The following is a 20,483-nucleotide window of genomic DNA, read 5'->3' as shown; positions in this document are numbered from 1 at the left end:
GTCCATGGGACTCTCCAGGCAAGAATACTGCCCTCCTCTAGAGGATCTTCCCCACCCAGGGATCAAATCCACATCTATTATGTCTCCTGCATTGGCAGGCAGGTTCTTTACCACCTAGAAAGTGCATTTTCTAGTGCCATCTAGAAACCCCATTTAACCCACTATATGCCAGTATAAGAGTTGCCTCAGTTTATGGGAAAATTCTCAGTTTAATGGGACAAATCTATAGGCCTTCACACCATAAGCATACCATATGAAATGTTATATATCAATAAATAGAATGTCCTAAACGCAGTGGAACATAGAAGAGGGACTCTGCCTAGGGAGGTTCATAATACTTTTATCTGGTGGTCTTTTTATTTTTTTTTTTATTTTTTTTTATAAATTTATTTATTTTAGTTGGGGGCTAATTACTTTACAATATTGTAATAGTTTTAGTAAAGCTTTAATTCCTGCCCAGATATCATGGCAGTGACCTTGCAATTATTTCCAATTAAGCAACCCCAACTTTTCTTAAACCTGCTCTGCCTGGGTCATATATTCCCTAAAACTGAGGTTTGCTGCATATGGCCATTTAGACCACTCTCCACTTACGGTCTGTCAATCTTAGATCATGGCTGCTACTTCTATAGATCTCAATGTTAATGGATCCTTTTTTTTTGAGACTCTGACATTAAACTAATCATTACCATGGCCAGAGTCTTCAATAAAATTAGAAAGGTCACCTCTCTTCCTTTTGCCTCCTCTCCCTCCCTCACCTTTCCCAATTTCATCTTTATTACTTGAATCAGAAGATCCTTGGGTAAATTAAACTACTAGCATCATGCCATTTTATGCAGAATGTACTCATCTCATAAATATATAAATGTATGTATGTTGTGTTGTTTAATCGCTAAGTCGTGTCTGATTCTTTTGTGACCCCATGGACTGTAGCCTGCCAGGCTCCTCTGTCCATGGGATTTCCCAGACAAGAATACTGGAGTGGGTTGCCATTTCTTTCTCCAGGGGATTTCCCTACCCAGGGACTGAATCCATATCTCTTGCATTGGCAGAGGGGTTCTTTATCACTGAGCCACCAGGGAAGCAATGTGTGTTTATGTATAGGATCATTGGTGTGTGTGGCATTAGCTTCAGATGGCTAGATACAAAGTCTCCAAGTGTCCCTAAGTGCTCTATGCTGAACATACTGTACCAATTTTGCTCTCATCTTTATTGACTTGTTTTACTTCTGAGTTTCTCGTATCCCATAGGCTCCAACTGGTCCTCTGAAGCATCACATTGTCCTACCATCATTAAGCTACAACGGGGCTTTCTAGCCTTTCGGCAGGAAGATTAGATCTGCTGTTGCTATGATTTTGCAACTACCTTTTATCTTTTTCTCTCCCCTTTGTCTCTTTCGTTTGCAGTTGTCCAATCCATAGTATGTTGGAACTCTTCTAAGAATAACTGCAATTTTGAAAGCTCTAACTGTGGGAGGCATTATTTATAGGCCTTTGTGGTTTTAGGAGGAAGAAGAACCACTTCTAAGCAGAGTTCTACTAGTAAGACTACCTCCACCCTATTTTAGCCAAATACTATCTTCTGCAGGATATTTTCCTGTAATTCCTTAGAAAAAAGTTTCCTTTGCAATAGTGTATTAAGAAAAAAAAACAAAACTGCCAGTTTCTACATTCTTTCTTCAGGACTGGCCTGATAGCTCCACAGATTGAAAGAAGCTCTTTATACTGTGTGTTCCACTCTCCATGGCCTCAGTTCTCAAGATCATCTCATAGTACAACTATAAGCCATCTACTTTCTAAACAGAAAGGCCAAAAGGCTACAAAGATAAGTTATCCCCCTGTACACAGCTTCCCCAGAAGTCCCACATAACACTCTGACTACAGACTCATTGGCCAGACTGTGTCAGCTGGTCACTCCAGCTGCCAAGGAAGTGAGGAAATGATCTCTTTTAGCTGCATATGACCATCCCCTCAACATGGTATGGTCTAGCTGAGGAGGAAGAGAATGGATATTGGGTGGTGTGTGCCTCACATATTATTCTCTTATCTACTATCTTTTCTAGCAGTGGCCTCTTTAGAATCATCAGGAGCTCTGTGCTAGAAGTTAGAAGTAAAGTACAGAAAAGAAAGGTATCTGAGTCCATTATATAAAGAGCTTAAATTCAAGAAATTATTATAATTCTGGGCCCTTGTTAAAACTATGGTAAGATCAATTCTCTAGTTTACTAAGTAACTCAATTCTTATTGTGCCATCCATGCCCAGAAAGGCAAAAAGAAACAAAATGAAAGAAAACAACCTACGTGATATGTAGTTTGGAACAACTTTCTATTTTTTTAACTGTATGTGACTAAGCGTTATGCTTTCAAATTTATTTGCATTTTTTTTGTTTTATTTTATAGCAAAAATGAAACGTATTAGGGAGAAAAGATAGCATAGAACTAATAAAAAAAAATCTTCAATCCTGCACAAAATTAAGCAAAAAAATAGAATATTGGTAATTGAATCAGAATGTATGTCCTTATGTGTGTGTTTTCTAATGCTGCTACGACAAATTATCACATTCAGTGGCTCCAAACCATAAGAATTTATTATGTTACGTTCCTGAAGACCAGAAGTCTGAACTCTGTTTTATAAGGCGAAAATCAAGGTGCTGGCAGGCCTGTGTTCCTTCTGGAGGCTCTTTCCTCAGCTTTTCTGGGGTTTAGAGGCTATCTTTACTCCTGGACCCATGGAGTATCACACAGCCATAGCTCCCTTTGCTTTCATTGACATATCCCCTTCTCTCTCTGACTCTGATCCTCCTGCTTCCTTCCTGGCTACCACTGTGATTGCATTGGGCCATCCAGATAATCCAGAATAATCTCCCCATCTCAGAATCCTTAATTTAATTAGGGATTAAATCCCTAATATGTGGAAGGTAACGTATTCACAGGTTCCAGAGATTAGACCATGGACATATTTGGGAGGCTATTATTCACTCTGCCACAACTTACAAAATAGTAAAGCACTTATGAAAACTGATTCAATACTTGATCTTAATAAGAAGATCATGTCAGAGCCACACTGTTGCTGCTTTCATTTTCCCTTGATCTTATTCACAGTCAAAATAAAGAAACTTCATGATGCTGATTTTCAGTATATTTATTCCCTTTGGCTGCTAATCAGAGCTTTACATTTTACATTTGCTAAGACTTAGTCCAAAATTATTCTTAGAAAATTCCCTCATGCACCTGAGGAATAGTATTCTTTTCTAACTGTTTTTTTTTCAATTTCGTTTTTCAGAAAAGCAAGACAACAGCACAAGAATCGAAGCTATAAAGTCTCTTGTACAAAAACTCCCTCCACCAAATCGTGACACCATGAAGGTCCTCTTTGGACACCTAACTAAGTAAGTTGTAAAAGTTTCTGGTTGTGTTGTCATATTCTCATTTCCTAAATGACCAATATTTAATTTCAAGTCTCTAGTACAAGAGTTTCTGAATGCATTGATCTCAGATTTCCCCCTCTAGCTGATCTAAGTCTTCCTCCAGAAGCTGGGAAATGTACTAGAGGTAGGAAAGGGGACCTACAAAAGGAACTTTCAAAATAATCTCTTTTTCCTGACTTTTCAACAAGTACATGTTTGCTGACTGATTGCCAGAACTGTAGCCAGAGCCCTGGAATGGGCTGGGTTTACTTTGTTATTTTAGTATGATGGCAGGAGCCTGAAATGATTTAGATGTGAGTTCAAAACCTAGAGCCATCATGTACCAAGAGCGATGACCACATATAAGTGACTTAAACTCTCTGATATCCAACTGCTTTATCTATAAGACATTGATGCCAACAGACAAGGTGACATCTATGTAAACTGCTAAGAGAAAAGAGACAGTGAAAAGACCTAGAGGCCACACAGAGCTCGATGTGTTTGACAAGCATAAAGCAGACCTGACTGGCTAGAGCCTCATGGATGAGGGACATGGGGGTGGAGCTGAGGTCATAGATGTTGGACCAGTGTAAAACCACGTAGGTTCTTGTGGGTCACAGTGAGAAAGTTGAGTTCCATTATAAATGCAGTGATGAACCATAAAGTGTGTTAAATTGAGGGATTCTATAAAAGATCACCCTGGCTGACAGATGGAGAATGATTTCCAAAAGTGAAAGCAGGGAGACCTATACGGAGAAGACCATGGTAATTCAGGCAAAAAGTAATGGTAGTTTCACTGGAAGCCTTAAAGAAGTATTTTGATGATGGGTCAAGTCAGATTTGCTGATAGTTAGGATGCAGTGGAGAAAGGAAAGGAGAAATTAAATGTTCCGTTTAGGGTTTGGTTTGGAGCAAATGGAGAAATGATAGTGTTACCTAGATGAGTAAAACTGGGAGAAGGAAGAGGTTGAAAAGGAAGAACTGACTGGAGAGGTGTGTTTTGGACACTTTAAGTTTGAAATGACCATTCCTCATTTGCCTCGTGTTAACACCTTCTTCAGATAATGCAGAGTGCAATATAAGTGATGAGGTTTTCGCTTTCATCACATACATATAGTAATGTTGAAAGCTTGATAGATTGGGCAGTTTTGCTTTTGTGAGATTAAATCCCTTTAATCACCCATTCCTTGGGTTGAGTCATTCCTATAGATTATTCAATTAACCCACTACATAATTTTTAATTGTTAATATAATGCACAGAATTGCATACATGAAAAATTTAGGCAACTCTCATGCTTATAAATCAAATTTGCCTACCAGTCACTCTTAGCCTGCTTAGCAGAAATAACTAACACATTTTGTATCTACCCTTCCAGACCTGTTTCTAATCCTAAAGACGTGCGAATATACCTGTGTGTGCTTGTTTATTGCATTAGAGTATACATTCTGCATATATTGTTCTGCAACTATTTTGCAGCTCATGGACAGTTTCACATTTCATTAAGCAGGTATCTGATTCTTTCTAACAATGTCATAGTATTCCATGGGATGGATAATCTATAATTTTCTTCACTGGTCACTATATTAGGGAATAAATTTCAATTTAATTCATCATATTTCCTTCTTACTTATTTCACTTCCACCAGTGGAAGCTGTATCAAAGTTCAGAAGATCCCTTATAGTTAGAATGCCCCAGCTTGTCACATCCACATACTGGCTTTGGTGGGAAACCCAGTGTGGTTTCTTGGTGAAAAGATATTGGGCTTTGAAGAAAGCAAGATCTACAGTCAAATTCTTGTTCTATACTTGATACTCCCTTTATGATCTCAAACACATAAAATCAGATTAAATAATATCAACCATATCTTGTGGTTATGAGAATTAAATGAGATAATGCATATAAAAAGTCTGGCACAAGGTAAGCATTCCTCAAATGCTAATTCTTTCCCTTAAGTTCCAGACACACCATGAAAGGAGTTTCAAGTTGCATGTAAATACTGGAGTGCTTATCTCAGTAACTCTAACTGGACAAAGTCATAAAGCAAATGGAAAAGTATACTCTTTAATGCTATGTAATACCTAGTCTCAGAGATCTTGAGAAATATCCATTACTCAGTCTCAAGTATTCCTTTGTTTTTCCAACTGAAAGAACAACTATAAAATGAAGAAACTGAGAATCAGCTAAATCCTACTTTGAAAACACACACACACACACACACACACACACACACACACTGAAGAGAGTCTATGCAATTAAAAACTTCGAAAGGATGAGAATCATGCCACACAATTGCAGTATTAGCAATTAGTGCCTGATCGTGTCTCATATCTAAATTAATTCCCTAATTTTGTTAGAACTTTCATTCAATTCAGTAGAGATGGAAATAGATGTTTTTAATAGAGATTTAAAATCGGGTTATTATATCACCTTCACAGCACCCACATGATACAGTTTTCCATTTTAGATGGAGAGAAAAGTGTTGTTTGCTTGCCACCCACCTTTCTTGAGTTGTGTGACCATATTCCACCCTGCAATGATTTATAAACAGGGTTTAATTATGCACAAGTGTGTGCACATGATTATATCTTGTTAAGCATTTCTTGCTAAGTTTTTGATAAACAGCCAATCGTGGCATGTCATCAAAGCTTGAGAAGACTAAATAAGAAGATTGTTTAACGAGAATTTAAATGTATTCATGTTTGAAAGAATCATTAGAATGTTTTCCTTAGTCTTGATGTATTTGGTAGTTCTTCAGAAAATCTACCATCAACACTTGTATGTAGTGTTTATTCCAAATTGTTGCAAATATATATATATTTTGAAGTTTGTTTAGCAAAGGTCAGGGAATGCAATGAAGTGCCAAAAATTCCACTTGACCTACGTCGTACTCTATAGCCAACAGAATAGAAGTCCATTTTTGCAAAGCTCCGAGTTAAACATTCCCTTGAAAGCAGAGCAACTCCCAACTGAGAAAGTTTAATGCACCACAGTTGAAGTAGAAGCTGGATGCAGGTGCTGTTCACAAAAGCCAGAATTTTTAAAGGGTTATGATTATATTAAGCATGTGCATGCATGCTCAGTTGCTCAGTCGTGTCCCACTCTTTGTGACCCCATGAATTGTAGCCTACCAGGCTCCTTGTCCATGGAACTTTCCAGGCAAGAATACTGAAGTGGGTTGCCATTTCCTTCTCCAGGGCATCTTCCTGACCCAGTGATGAAACATGCATCTCTTGTATCTCCTGCATTCCCTGAATTGGCAAGTGGATTCTTTACCACTGCATCACCTGGGAAGCCCATGTTAAGCATAAGATTACATAATAACTGCACAGGCTGAATAGTCTCATAGTCCAGAGTCCTCATTCTCGATCATACTCATGGTGAAGTATGTGCTTCTGCTGTGATAGATTGAGACCAGAAATTCAGAATACGCTATCATCTCAAAATGTCATCAGCCAGAAATCTTTATTAATAGGCACTTTCACCAATTGACATTACAGTGATAAGCACTGGAAGGTCCTGTAATACCCTCTGAATCATATAAATGGCATGTTCCATCTCTGAAAAATATGTGGCCAATGCATGTTCCTTCGGCCTGCTTCTTTGAAAAGGCAGGCAGGCAAAGTGGAGATGAAGTTAATGGGAAGGCAGACCTAGAAAGATAAGCGTTGCTTGTTGTTGGGTAGTAGCTTGAGGTTGAGAGCTAGGCAGAGAAGTTATATAAGAAATAGAGGACCACTGAGACTTTATCTGTTGGATATTTGCATTATGTGCTTCATGTTTATGAAAGAGTCCTCTAACAATAGAGTGTAGGGTGAATGAGACAGAAGAAGAAAAGGACCCAAGAAGCCACTTGGAGAGGTAGTTAGATTGGAGTGATGAATCTCAGATGGAAAGCAATGGTCCAAACTCTGCAACTTCTCAAAGGAAAATTCCACCCAGTTTTTTGTTTCTCTCATTTCTTGAACCCCCTTATTTAGTCAGCCATGGGGATAAATCTGGGGTTTCAATGCTAAGTAATTGTAAAAATAGTTCCTTCAATAGCAGTAAAAAAGCAAAAGAAGACACTGTTTAGAAGGGTGCACTTTTTTCTCTATTTTGAAATACAGACAGGGAAAAAGCAAGATGAGGTTACAGAAAAATAAGGAAATAGAGTGAACTCTGATTTGTTGGTGTGAGTTGAAACAAGCCCTCTAGATCTGCTGGGGGGAATGTTCCAGCCAGCATGGTGGGAAGCCATAAATGTAATACAGGTCAAGAATGAAAGCCTTTCAGATCTTCTTGCCTTTTGAGCCAATCATCTTAATGCCATTACCCATCCTAAGTAATGGTGGGGGAGGCAGGTAGTTTATGCAAATGAAATTTTACTATTTACATGAGTAGAAACTTGGAAACAACCTAAGCATTCAGTGACAGGGGATAGTTATATAGAACATGGTATGTCATATCAGCTTAATAAAATGTAGTTCATAGCTAATTATTTTTTTAATTAGGGAGATCCTTGCATTAAGTTAAAGTCAGGGACACGATATTTTATATACTCAAAGAGAGTATAAGTGTAAATATGTGGGAAAGTTGTGCATTTAGAAAAGACTGTAAAGCTGCTTGCTGAGATGTTAATATTTCTTTCTTAGAGTTGTTGAATCATGAAAGAATTTTTTCTCCATGTGTTTCTTCTTCTCTCCTAGCAGTGGGATAGAAAGAGACATGAGGTTTAAGAGGGCCGGTAAAGAGACTAGGCTTTGAAGTTAGGCAGAAGTGAATGTGAGCCTTGGCACTGCCACTTACTGGACGTGTAACTGTGAACTGACTTAACTCTAAGCTTCTTTTTTCTCATCTGCAATACAGGATTCATAGTAACACCTACTTCTGAGGTGAGGAATAAAAGAAGAATCCTTTGAAAGACTCTTGCACAGTACCTAGCACATAGTAGGTTCTGGATAAGCATTATACATCAACATTTATTATTTTTATTATGTGAGAAACATAAAATAATTCCTAATGAAATAAATACAGGAAGAACTGCTGAGGCTGGGTTGCCAAATTTCCTGACTTCCAGAAAAATTCTTTACCTCACCACAAAATCTTTTGCCAGAACCTGAGTTCCTATACTGGCCTGACTCAGCCAGTCTCCCCTTGTCCCAGTGAGGCTGCCTTTTTTGCATATCCGACAAACCTCCTGACACTTCCATGTGGTACCCAGTCCCTGTGTGAATTCCCCTGCACAATGCTGTGCTGTCACCAACTCTCCATCAACCTGATCTGAATCTTATCCCATGTTCTCAAATCCAACAGTTTTCACCTTCAAAGTGGTATCTTGCTGATAAGAAAGTCTGGTCCACTTGACTTCTAGGCAGGCACTGGGACACTGGTGACAGACACAGGTCCTCCTTCACTTCCTGTTCCGAGCCTTCCATTATAGCAGTTTCCTAGGGACAGACAGTCCTCTTGCCTTGTTGTCTAACTTATCAGAATGGTTCTCACAGTGAGGATTTCCTACCAGGCAGGACAGCACAGTGGCCATGTGGAAGCCTGGTAAGTGAGATAATCTGAAGCCAGTAAGGCCTTACCCTTGGCCTCAAATCCCCAGTGTAAACACTCCTAGAATTTTACCAGTGATATATCCACCTGCCATTGATGCTGACCTTTTCAAGTTCTAGAATTCCTGCTGCTGTTACTATAAATAAACTGTCCTAGCTATTGCTGAAATCTTTTCTCATATTTTTATTTCCAGGATAAAAGTAATACACGAGAATTACAGAAAACTTAGAAGATAAATACAACAGTATTTTTCACTGTTAAATTGAACTCGTTAGCCAGATTTACTTTGTGGCATGCATTTTGGGGGCCAAAACAATCTCAAATGTTTGAGGATGGGTGGGGGGAGGATGTAAAAGAACATTCAATCCCCAACGAGGTATACATCGTCCAGAGAAAGTCCAAGTATCTCAGAAATGTGTAGCATTTAGAGGTGCTTAAAATAATGTCATTCACTGATTTTCAAAAACAGCTTTGGAAGAATACATTTGCTGCAGATTTTAGGTGCAAATAAACATTGTTGTAGGAGTCTTGCACTTTGTAAAGTAGGCTAAGAAAAGCATCCAGCTGTTCTTTGAATTCCAAGGTGAAAAAATGATATGGCTGAATAGACAGATCTCATGGAAGCATGCCAGTTGAATACTTCATTGAAAGGTGAAACTGTTGAGCTGTGGCTATTTTGTGAGAGTAAACCGATATTTAAAGCTTCTCTGTGGTCTTCATGGATGTTAAATAAAATACTCTACAAAGGCATGTCAGAAGAACTCCAATGATGATGACCTAGAAATATAGGGATTGTATGAGGAAATGATGCTGAGGAAATAATTCATCTACCCAGCCTGTAAAGTGGTACTGTGGGTGTTTCGGAGATTTGGGGAGGGAGGGGGGATGAGGCATGGCCTGAGATGGACTGGAAAGCCTGTGAGACCTCGCCCTTCTCCCTGGTTAAGGGTGATGGCTGGCGAAGCTCTGCCTCCCATCAGGCCTCTGAAATCTCTGCTCTGGTGTGCCTTGGAGCAAGCTGTGTTTTCCTGTGCTGCCTTCTGGCACCCCACCCTTTTTCTGTACACTTTGGTCTCTCACCCAACCACAATACCTGATATCCAAAGACTTGCAGGCCGTGGGTATTTTTACTGGAAAATAAAGAACCTGAGCAAATTGTTATTTTCCTTTTTTCTCTTTCTTTTTTTCCCCCTGAGAAACAAGGGCTGCAAATTGTTTGAAATAAGCCAGAAGCCTAATAGCTCCTTTGCTTGTGTGTTTGAAATGGCACCCTAATCACTTTGAAGAGCTAATGTACTTCCTATGGGTCTGAAATTTCTCAACTGGACTCCTATGGCAGAATTTGGCCTGGTAGTTAAGAAAATTAATTACTCTGATCCTGAGGATGAAGCAATAGTTCCAAACTCCCTGTAGTAATCGTTAAAATGTCATCTACTTAGGAGACATCTTGGCACGGGATTTATAAGGTTTGTGAGCGGGGGACTAAGGTTCAATGATCCTTCCACTGGTGGATCCTTGTTCTGGAGGAAGGATTTGGGAGATAAGGTTTTTAAGACGGGAGTGAAATGACTTTAGATCTTTTGATTTAACATTCGAATGTTAACATTAACCACTGAGTAATAGAAAACAAAGCAAAACTTAACATGGCTACTGCCCATTTATCACTGTCTTCTCGACTATTAGTGATGGCCCATCTCATGGGGTATTTCCCTCCTAAAAGGTAAGTTTTTTTAAGCTGCCCTAGCCTTCTCCACTATGAATCTTGGCCTTTTACCTAAAGGAAAGAACCAGGGATTTAGAATCAAAAAACATAGGCTCAAATCCCAACCTCAGCCCTTAGAAACTGTAAGCCACTCAGTCATGTCTGACTCTTTGTAGCCTGCTGTTCCCTCTTTCCATGGGATTTTTCAGACAAGAGTACTGGAGTGGTTGCCATTTCCTACTCTAAGGGATCCTCCTGATCCAGGGATCGAACCCAAGTCTCTTGTGTCTTCTGCATTGCAGGCAAATTCTTCACCCCTGAACCATCAGGGGAGTACAATATTAGGAAAGCCTTTAATGCCTCTAGCCCTCCCTTTTGCTTATCTGTGAAATAGGTCAAGATAATTCACCCTTTGAAAATGTTAACTGTGGAGTCCTATCTGCTCATTCCTTCAGGAATTCTTAAATTTGTGCCTACTGTATTCCAGGCACTGAACTAGATCAGAGACTGGCAAGCTATGGCCATGGACCACACCCAGCCTGCTGCCTATTTTTATCAACAAAGTTTTATTGGGAAACACAACATACTTATGTGTTTATGTATTGTCAGTGACTGCTTTCATGCTACAGTGGCAAGAGTTAAATCATTGTAACAAGTTGCACAAGGCCAAAAATAGTTACTATCCAACCCTTTACAGAAAAAGTTTACCTACCTTTCAACTGAATACCAGGGACACAAGGAAGACTCCTACCCTCACTTATCCTATAGTTTCCCAGGGTTGATAGTTATAATAAATGCAGTGTGATATCACAAGACACTATGAGAGCACCAAGCAGGAGATGAAGTTTAGCCAAGAGAAACCAAAGAATGCCTCCCAGAAGAGAAGACATGGGCTATCTTTAAGGATGTCATTTTGGCAGACAAAGGCCACTATAGGCATAAGGAAGACTGTGTACAAAGTGGCAGGAAGAAGGAGAATTACAGTATGATAAAGACATGGTGACTCCTCTGGAATGATAAATTAGGAAACATAAAAGAGGGGATAGGACAGAAGCCCAGAATGTAGTAAATTAGAGCTAAATTGTGATGAACCTCATATGCTTTGCTAAGGAGTTCGAAATTCATTCATAGGCATTAGGTAAATCACTGAATGAACTGAAGCAGGCAGAGATGTGATTGGACTTGTATTTATAAAGATCACAATCTTCTTAAATGTGAAGAATAACTAGTATGAGGGCAGCACTAGATGTAGTAGGACTAGTTAAGAGGCTGATATGGTGTCTAAGTCTGAGATGCCATACTAAGCGAGTGATGAGGGGATGAGGGAAAGGAATGGCTACAAGAGGCATGGAGGAGGTAGATTCAATAGAACATGCTCAGTGAGTACATGCAAGAGGTTAAGAGGAAAGAGGATTCCAGGATGGCACCCAGGAACTAGCTAAATGGTGAAACCCTTAACTCAAACAGAGCAAAAGGAGAAAATTGGAGACATGAAAGAAGTTGAAATCTTTTGGACATGATGTGATTGGTCATTGTTTATATTCTATTAAAGAATAAGAAATCTATGTTGGAATGCAGGAAAGCTGAGTGGGATCTAGGTATGAATCTGGTAGTCCGGTTTAAAGATAGCATTGGGTGAGGTCATGAATAAACCCAAGGGAAGGTGTGAACCTAGAAGAGAGCTGAGGAAAGACTCCTGGGGGTGTCCCTATTGAAGAAGTGGCCAGAGGAAGAGATACTGGGAAAGGAATCTGAGAATAGTATGCCTGGTTATAGAAAGAAAACTTGACGAGAGCAGAGGTATTTTATTTTGTGGTTAAAACTATTGCTTCCACAAAAGGGACCTAGAAATTTCTCATGGTAATGGGATATTGGGCAGAAATTCTAGTAATGATGATCTCCTATTCTAACATTTATCCTTTAGCTCTTGAAAAATCACAGGAATGAATATATAATAATCCAGAAGAAAAAAAAAAAACTGTTCTATAGTATAGTGAGTTCTTGGAAACATTGGTAAAAATGGAAATTATGACCTGGTTCCTTCTACCATTAGCGTATGTGATTCAGGAGGGCAGGAATTTGTATCATTTTGATTCTTGCCACATCCCAAGAGCCTACTACAGTGTCCCATACATTGTGGATACTCAGTGATTTTTGTTGAACAATCACATGACCTCATTGAAGAAAAGATGATCATTGAAAAGTCATTAATGGTTCCAATTAAGATCAACTTCTTAAGCCTGGAATCTTAGAAACCTGATATAGACTAGGACTGGGGAATATTCCATTTCGAGGATATTGTTAAGTGAATTGTTTTTCTCAAGTTTCTGTCTCCTCACCTTATGTTTATCTTTTCATCATGATGAAAAGAAGAACAGCTCTAATTAGAAAAGAGGCAATCATGTTAGGAGGTCCAGAGTATAATGATCAATGGGTGCTCAACAAAGCTGACTTTGCTGAGTAAGTCTTGGTCAGGGACTCTATGACCACCCACCAGTGTTGGAGCCTTTTAGATCAATCACTACAGCCCAGAGTGGGATTGCCAGTTCTTCTAATTGCTTGGTTATCTCAGATTTGTAACAGATCTTGGAATTTCAAAACTTAGATTTTTTTTCTCCTTGTCAGTACTCTCACTACTCAATTAAAGAATCTCTATCTCTCTTGTCTCCTGTCATATCATCCAACCTTCCTGTCCATCTTTCGTACCAGATCCAATATTGACTTCCTATTACCTTGAATTATTTAGCATCAGGTGAGGAGAAAAAATTGTGGTTACTAAAGCTTGACCTCTGCTTATAAGTGTATAAAGAAATTCAGTTCCCCTGGTTTATGGAGCAGAGACACATAACTTCAAAGTAGAAGGGGGAAAAAAATCAACCAGACCTCAAGTCACCTGATTTCCAGTCCACTAGACCACACTCTGCTTCCTTGCCAACACCAATACGCGATTGTTTCCAGGGAAGAAAGAGGGAGAAAGACCAGCCAACTGTGATAAAGGCACAGGCCCATCACTCACATAACCTGTTTTTGTACATCAGCTATAACCCCAACCTTTTAAATAAAATTACCAAATTATTTAGTGGAGTGACATATTTAAATAGAGGTTTCCTTGGTGTCTGTCCTTCAGTCTCTCTCTCTCCCTCTAACACATTGCTTTCTACCTAAGAAACACTGGGAAGTTTTATCTCCAGGGGTCCTTTTTAAAAACAAGCAGAAAGAAGTAGAAAGAACATATTTTTTAAAAAGGTGGTGATGGAGCTGTCTTTTACCACCTTCTTTCTCCTCCTTAAATGGAAAGCACTGAACCCAGATGCCCAACCACAGAAGCTACTCTTCCAGAAGCAGCATCTGGCTTCCTGGCAAGCCCTTCAGGCGAGTCGTTTGGGGAGCTTTGCAGTTGTCTTTTGGTCTGTCACGTGTATCAGATACCATGGCCTCTCTGGCTGGCATGTCCAGGCAGCTGCCAATTCCTTTTGGTTCACCTTTAGTTCTGAGAACTAGCTCCCTCATTTTCATTTCTTACTGGACTTATTTTTCTCCACACTGCCCATAAGAATTCCAGGACAAGACTAATTTCTCACTGCTGTCGGCCTGTCAACTTCCTCTCCAGGCTTCTGTCTTTTGAACCCTAGTGAAATCTTCAGCCATTTAGTCCTACACTAAAATAGGTTACTTGGAATAATATTTCTTAGCCACTTCTTGTCAGCGTAGTTCCTTGTAAACTGGGGGCGGGGGGGGGGGATGTAGGGGTGGGGGGAGGTTGTTCCCTGAAAAGAAAAACAAAACATTCCATCGGAGTAATTTATTCTGGTCTGTACACAAGATATGAAAGTATTCCTGGCATTTGTGTATTATTTAGTTAAATCATATCGGCTCTCCCACATCCTTGTCACACCATGAACAAAAGAGCATCTCAGGACTGCAGAAGAGGAGACAACATGGCGGCATTTACAAATAGCTGCTGCTTCAGGACACTAAAATTTTTTCTTTTTTTTTTTTCTTTTACCTGTTAATGTAAATACATTTTTTCACTGGTGAAGGATTCTGTGGGGTTTTTTTATGGATAATTGTTAAGAACACGGAGTCCAATGGTAGCCCACGCACCGGGAAGCTGTGACAAGGTGCTGACAAGTCCGGCAGCGGCACCCAGAATGCAGAGGAGAAAGCAGAAATTAGAGCTGCAGGGTGACATCCAGGAATAGTTAACACAGGGTAGCTGCATATTTCCATGTTGCTGGGGGTTTTGCCTCATGCAGGAAAAAGTGCAGCTTGTATACAAGATTTCAGATTTCAAGACTGTGTTGTCTGGGTTGAGAAAAGACTGGGCTTTAATAACAGACAGAAGGAAATCGCAGACCTAAGTAATAATTAGTCTGTGACCAGTGGCAGATTAAACCCACGCTTGACTTTCAAGGGGTATGCAACTAAAACCCAGGCTCACCTGAAATGAGAGCCTCTGGAGGACAAAGAAATGAATTTAAGAGCTGTTCGGATCAGGACGTTGGGAAGCTCTTTGAAATCATCTATAAAACAGTACAGCTCAAACTTAATATTAGGATTTTTAAGGCTTTTTTAATCTCTGTCTCAATAATATTTTGTGGTCTATAGTTTTTCCTCAGGTTAATTTGTTTTCATGTGTACAAAAGAAGTTGGAAATACCTTCAGAACTTAGAAGCTTCATATGAAATACTGCCTTCTATAAACTTTTTCTCACTTCTAGTAATTTCTTCTCCTGTCATACATTCTTTTAAACCAGGCTCTTTTCACTGACATTTTCCCCTTTCTTTTGTTCTGCCTTTTCTCCCAATATTCTCCTCCTCCTCCTCAAATTCTTTTTCCTACACTTCTCTCTGAGAACTGTCTTCACTTTCAAAGTTTTACAGATACATCATCCATCTCCCCATTTGTTCTTGATACAAATACAGATCAAGTGCCTATCATGTGATAGATGCTGAGCTGGAAATGAGCATAATTTTACCAGGAAAACAATCAGTTCCTGGGATCTGGGAATTTGATTCAGTTATGTTATCAGTCTCTCTGCCCTTATCTGGGAATGTTCACTTCCCTTAGTCTTGACTTTAACTCCCAACTTTCTGACTCTTGCCCTGCCCCTCCTTTCCTCACAGAGATATGCAAACCGGCCTATCTGTTGTAGGCATTTAGTTAATCCATCCATGTGATTAGGAAGTCCCTGCTCTTCTTTGCTTTCCCACTTTCAAAGAGAGAAGTAGAGACACTTCCCTGGTGGTCCAGTGGTTTAGACTTTACCTTCCAATGCAGGGGCAGAGGGTTCCATCACTGGTAAGGGAATTAAAATGCCTCGTGACCAAAAAACCAAAATATAAAATTGAAGCAATATTATAACAAATTCAATGAAGACTTTAACAATGGTCCAAATCAAAAATATCTTTTAAGAAAAACAGAGAAGTAGAACATTTGGGGGCAGGGCCACAGCAAAGAGTAGGCAAGACACAGTTGCTGGTGGTCGGGCAATAAAAACACTTTTTTCCTACCCTCCATTAACTGTCAGTCAAGATGCACCTCTTAATAAATCTTTTCCCTTTATCAGTGAGTTCACTTGCTCATTCATTCATTTGTTCGTTTATAAATTCATTTAGCCCATAGTGTTTGGGGTATGAAAAGATAAAAGAAATTACCCCTGCTCTAAAGGAATTTTTATCTAATCAATTCATGTCTCTTAGACATCAAAACTGAATGAATGTTCTCAAATAGGGAAAAGACATGCAAAGTGTGATACTTCACTTAAATCTTATTATTTTCCTTTTGAACACTTATTGAGCAATCATTTTACATTCCAGAAAAATCCCATCCTCAAAAGCATCTCTTCTCTGATTAGAGCACAACTCTGCCCTCTTGGTTCCAGGCTCACCCACCTTTTCCCACTTCTCTTTCATTTCCAGCTGCCATTCCAGAGCTGCAAGTGCTCCTTTGGCACTGACCTTTGAGTCGTCAGAAAGGGATTCCATTCACTCTCCCAATGCCACATTTCCTGTTTAGGGTCAGACATCCCCCCCAGAGATAGTGAGGTATTTTATGGGTGGTTTACACATCCAGCTATATTTTTTTAACTAATGGGAAAGGAGAAATAAAATGCATGCCGCATTCTCTTTGCCCTCACTCTGAAAATAACCACTAAAAATATTTTCATGTCACACTGAAATATAAAATATTTTCATATTACATTGAAAATAACCAATTCCTAGGGAACCAAGCTCTTAAAGTAATTCATACTTCTTTGGCAGTCACAGGCATTTACCCTTCTTCTGCGCGGAGGCAGGCCTGTTTTATTCACCCCTTTCCCTGGTGGCTCAGAGATTAAAGCGTCTGCCTCCAATGCGGGAGACCTGGGTTCCATCCCTGGGTCGGGAAGATCCCCTGGAGAAGGAAATGGCAAACCACTCCAGTATTCTTGCCTGGAGAATCCCATGGACGGAGGAGCCTGGTAGGCTACAGTCCATGGGGTCGCAAAGAGTCGGACACGACTGAGCGACTTCCCTTCCCTTCATCACATTCTTGCTATTCTGTGCTTGAGTTTCCCCTCCAACACACTATAGTAGGCTAGGTAGGCTAAGAAGCAGGTGAGTACATAAAGAAAGCAAAGATTCACTGTCATATTCTAGTCATTTCTGATCCCAAAGCACATTTATCCAAGAAATGTTGATATGGAAGAAAACAGACATGAGGTTGGACTGTGGCCACGGAGACAGTGGGGGTGGGGAGAGAGATAGCCAGAGAGAAACATTTTGTTCATCAGGAACGCAGCCACCTGAAAAATACCAGCTAATTAGCTGTAGCCACAAAACACAGCAGTTTAGTGCAAGAAGTGAACAATACTTTACCTAATTGAAACTACAGAGCAGACTTAGGTAGGCTGCGTGCAATTACAGAGATTGGAAGTCAGCCAGGATACTGAGGTTAACAACCCCTTCTCACAAAAAGCACCGCGGGAACATCAATGACCACAAGTGGTAAAGGCCGGCATCCCGCGGCCCATCCGAAAGGCCTCACCTCTCACAACCTAGGCTCCATCACAAGGGCATAATGGTGTCAACTAACTGACTGGAAGAAAGACTGCTCTCTGTTGGTGTGCCTGGGCTGGGTGTGTGTATGCATGCGCACGCATGTGCGTGCGGATGCTCAGTCATTTCTGACTCTGTGATCCATGGACTGGGCCCTGTGCTGTGTGACTACTTCAGCCTTCTTAGGAAACAAGCTTTGAAGAGGTAGAACGGAGGGAGATTAAATTAATGGAGGACATCCTGGGTGTCAAGTGGTGGACAAGGGGAACTGTGAGGGATCCACCACCTGCTCATCTCACGGCCAACACAAAGGCTGCCTACCATGTCACAAAGTTCTAGTTCAGAATTTCTCAAACTTGAAGGTGTTTATTGATCAAATCACGTAGAGATCTTGTCAAAAATGTAGATTCTGATTAAAGAGGTGTGGAACGAAGCCTGAACTTTTACATTGAGGACAAGCTTCCAGGTGCTGCTGTGTGGGAACCAAACTTTTAGAAGTCAGGTCTTGCAGAAAAAAGGGCAGAGACTGGACAAAGAGAAAGAGGACTTTCAAATGAGATTTAACACCCACAATAATCAGGCTCACTTTCATTGGTCCTAGGAACCAAAGGAAGCAGAAACATAGAGAGTTCAAAATAATAAAGACTCCAATCCACTCCTAAAATGACTTTTACTATTAGAGGATGCGAAAGGCACAGAATTTGTTCCTTGAACATGTTCCATGAATGAGATGGCTACTTTAAACAGTATAGCATTTTCCACTCACTGACTGATACTGTAGCTGAGACACACCAGCCAGCAGTGGTCTGGGATGACCTCCCAAGAACTAAAACTGTCTTTTAAGGTGAGTCAAGAGAACACAAGATGGCTGAATGCAGACCCTCAAAACTTGATCAATGGACAGTGAAGGGAGTAATAATCTTCCCCCAAAGCCTGTAAAATATAATCATTGTTGGTGACGAACATCAAAGAATGGGCCATTTTAAGCTTATATTATACAAACTCAGTTTATTGCTATATGCTGTGAAGCCTTTCATGCTAAAGGCTGCAAGTACTATTAAAGACGCAATTGTTGGGTGGATTAATAATTATATTCTTTATCTAGTTATTTCCTAGGTGCTTTTTAGACTAATATCTACATATTTTGTGACTGCTTAATGATAGAATTCACTTTAGATGTATGGAAACGCACTCACAAACATTCAAACACATGCTTAAAAGCAAGACCCAGTTAGCCCCTGGTGAAATTAGTATGGGTTCCTACATTAACGCATTGCTGTGAACACATTTTAAACTAGATAAGGCTAATGTTCAAATATACATTTATCCTTATATATAGCTTGTCAGTATGCTACTTGCCAAAGATATATAAATTTAGGATTACATATATATATATATATATATATATGCAGAAGAATGTAAGCATCAATCAATGACTCAACAGTAGCTCTGGGGTGCCTACTCTGTGTTCCACACCACACTAGGGAGGGTTGGGAAGATAAAAGGAATATAAAGTTCTGCGATTTCAGAGCTACTAATCTGAAAGTGGACAGAGCACTTAGGAAAAAGAGCAGAGAATAATTAATTGTTAAACAGTACATGAAGGAAGAAGTAGAGTAAAATAGTTAAGTCTGCAGTGAAAGGTGGGGAACCATGAGTAAGGCCTGGCAAGAAAGTTGGAATCTGAAGTCTCAGACCATAGGGACCCAAAGCAGGTTATTGAGCAGTAGAATAATAGAAGTTTTTCTTTTGTTTTCACTTTCAATATCTCAATTTATTGAAAGGTCAAATTTAAAATGGTTTTGGAGATGGAGAGGCTGAAGGAGAAGACTTGCAATGAGGCTGGAGAGCAGTTAGTTTTGTGTTGGTTGAGGAGCTCAGCAGGAAGAAGGGAATTGCCAGGGAAACTTTAAAGTGAGTCAGGAGTATTTGCTGATAGGTTTGATATGATGGATAAATGACTGGAAAGAGGCTGAGACAATGCCAGAATGTCCAATTTGTAGACAAAGAGAGTGATAATATCACTGATAGAAACTGGGTTATCATGAACTTTGAGCACCAACTATATGACAGGCACTGTTTTAGAAATTCAGGTGTGCTGTGCTGTGCTAAGTCGCTTCAGTTGTGTCCAACTCTTTGCAATCCCATGGGCTGTTGCCTCCTGGGCTCCTCCGTCCATGGGATTCTCCTGGCAAGAATACTGGAGTGGGTTACCATGCCCTACTTCAGGGGATCTTCCCAACCCGGGGATCAAACCCATTTCTCCTGTGGCTCCTACATTGCAGGAGGATTCTTTACCACTGAGCCATCAGGGAAGCCCCAATAAACTTAATACATATAATATAAATGCATAAATCAAACAAATACACATAATAAACAAGGAAATGCTACAGTATAGTAGAAGATGATAGCTGCTTAGGAACTAGAAAAAATGGAGCAGAGTAAGGAGGGTCAGGTTGCTGCAGGAGTAATTGAGTCCAGTGGTTTGCAGTCAGTGGGAAAGAACTGACTACAGAGGGGAGATCTGAGAAAAGACTCGAGGGAGGGGAGGGAATTTGTGAGATGGATTTGCTGGAATCAACACATTCCAGGCGTAGAGAACATCTAGAGTCTTAGTGTCTTTGAGCTACAGCAAAGCAAGGAGGCCAGTGTGACCTGAGTAGATGGAGGGTGGGGAGAAGAGGAGGAGAAGAGTCACCTAGCTGACAACGCCATGTCACATATAGCCCTCTGAGGCCACTGTGAGCACTTGGTCTTTACTGAGTTCAAAGAAAGGGGGAGCCAGTTGTAGAGTTT

At 40.1% G+C, this 20,483-nt stretch overlaps 1 protein-coding gene across 1 annotated transcript in view; it reads left to right on the top strand.

Annotated features, from left to right (window-relative positions):
• Positions 1-20,483, top strand: part of ARHGAP15 (Rho GTPase activating protein 15) — a 687,458-nt gene that overhangs the window by 624,765 nt on the left and 42,210 nt on the right. The window contains exon 13 of the mRNA XM_081584873.1: positions 3,283-3,388. Within this exon, the coding sequence (XP_081440999.1) occupies positions 3,283-3,388 (106 nt within the window). The remainder of the gene's footprint in view (positions 1-3,282; positions 3,389-20,483) is intronic.

The sequence above is a fragment of the Giraffa tippelskirchi genome, chromosome 3 (assembly GCF_054371585.1).
Source record: "Giraffa tippelskirchi isolate mGirTip1 chromosome 3, T2T-mGirTip1v1.2.pri, whole genome shotgun sequence".
NCBI lineage: Eukaryota > Metazoa > Chordata > Mammalia > Artiodactyla > Giraffidae > Giraffa > Giraffa tippelskirchi.
The sequence above is the reverse complement of the archived record's forward strand: the minus strand, read 5'-3'. Positions and strand labels throughout refer to the sequence as shown.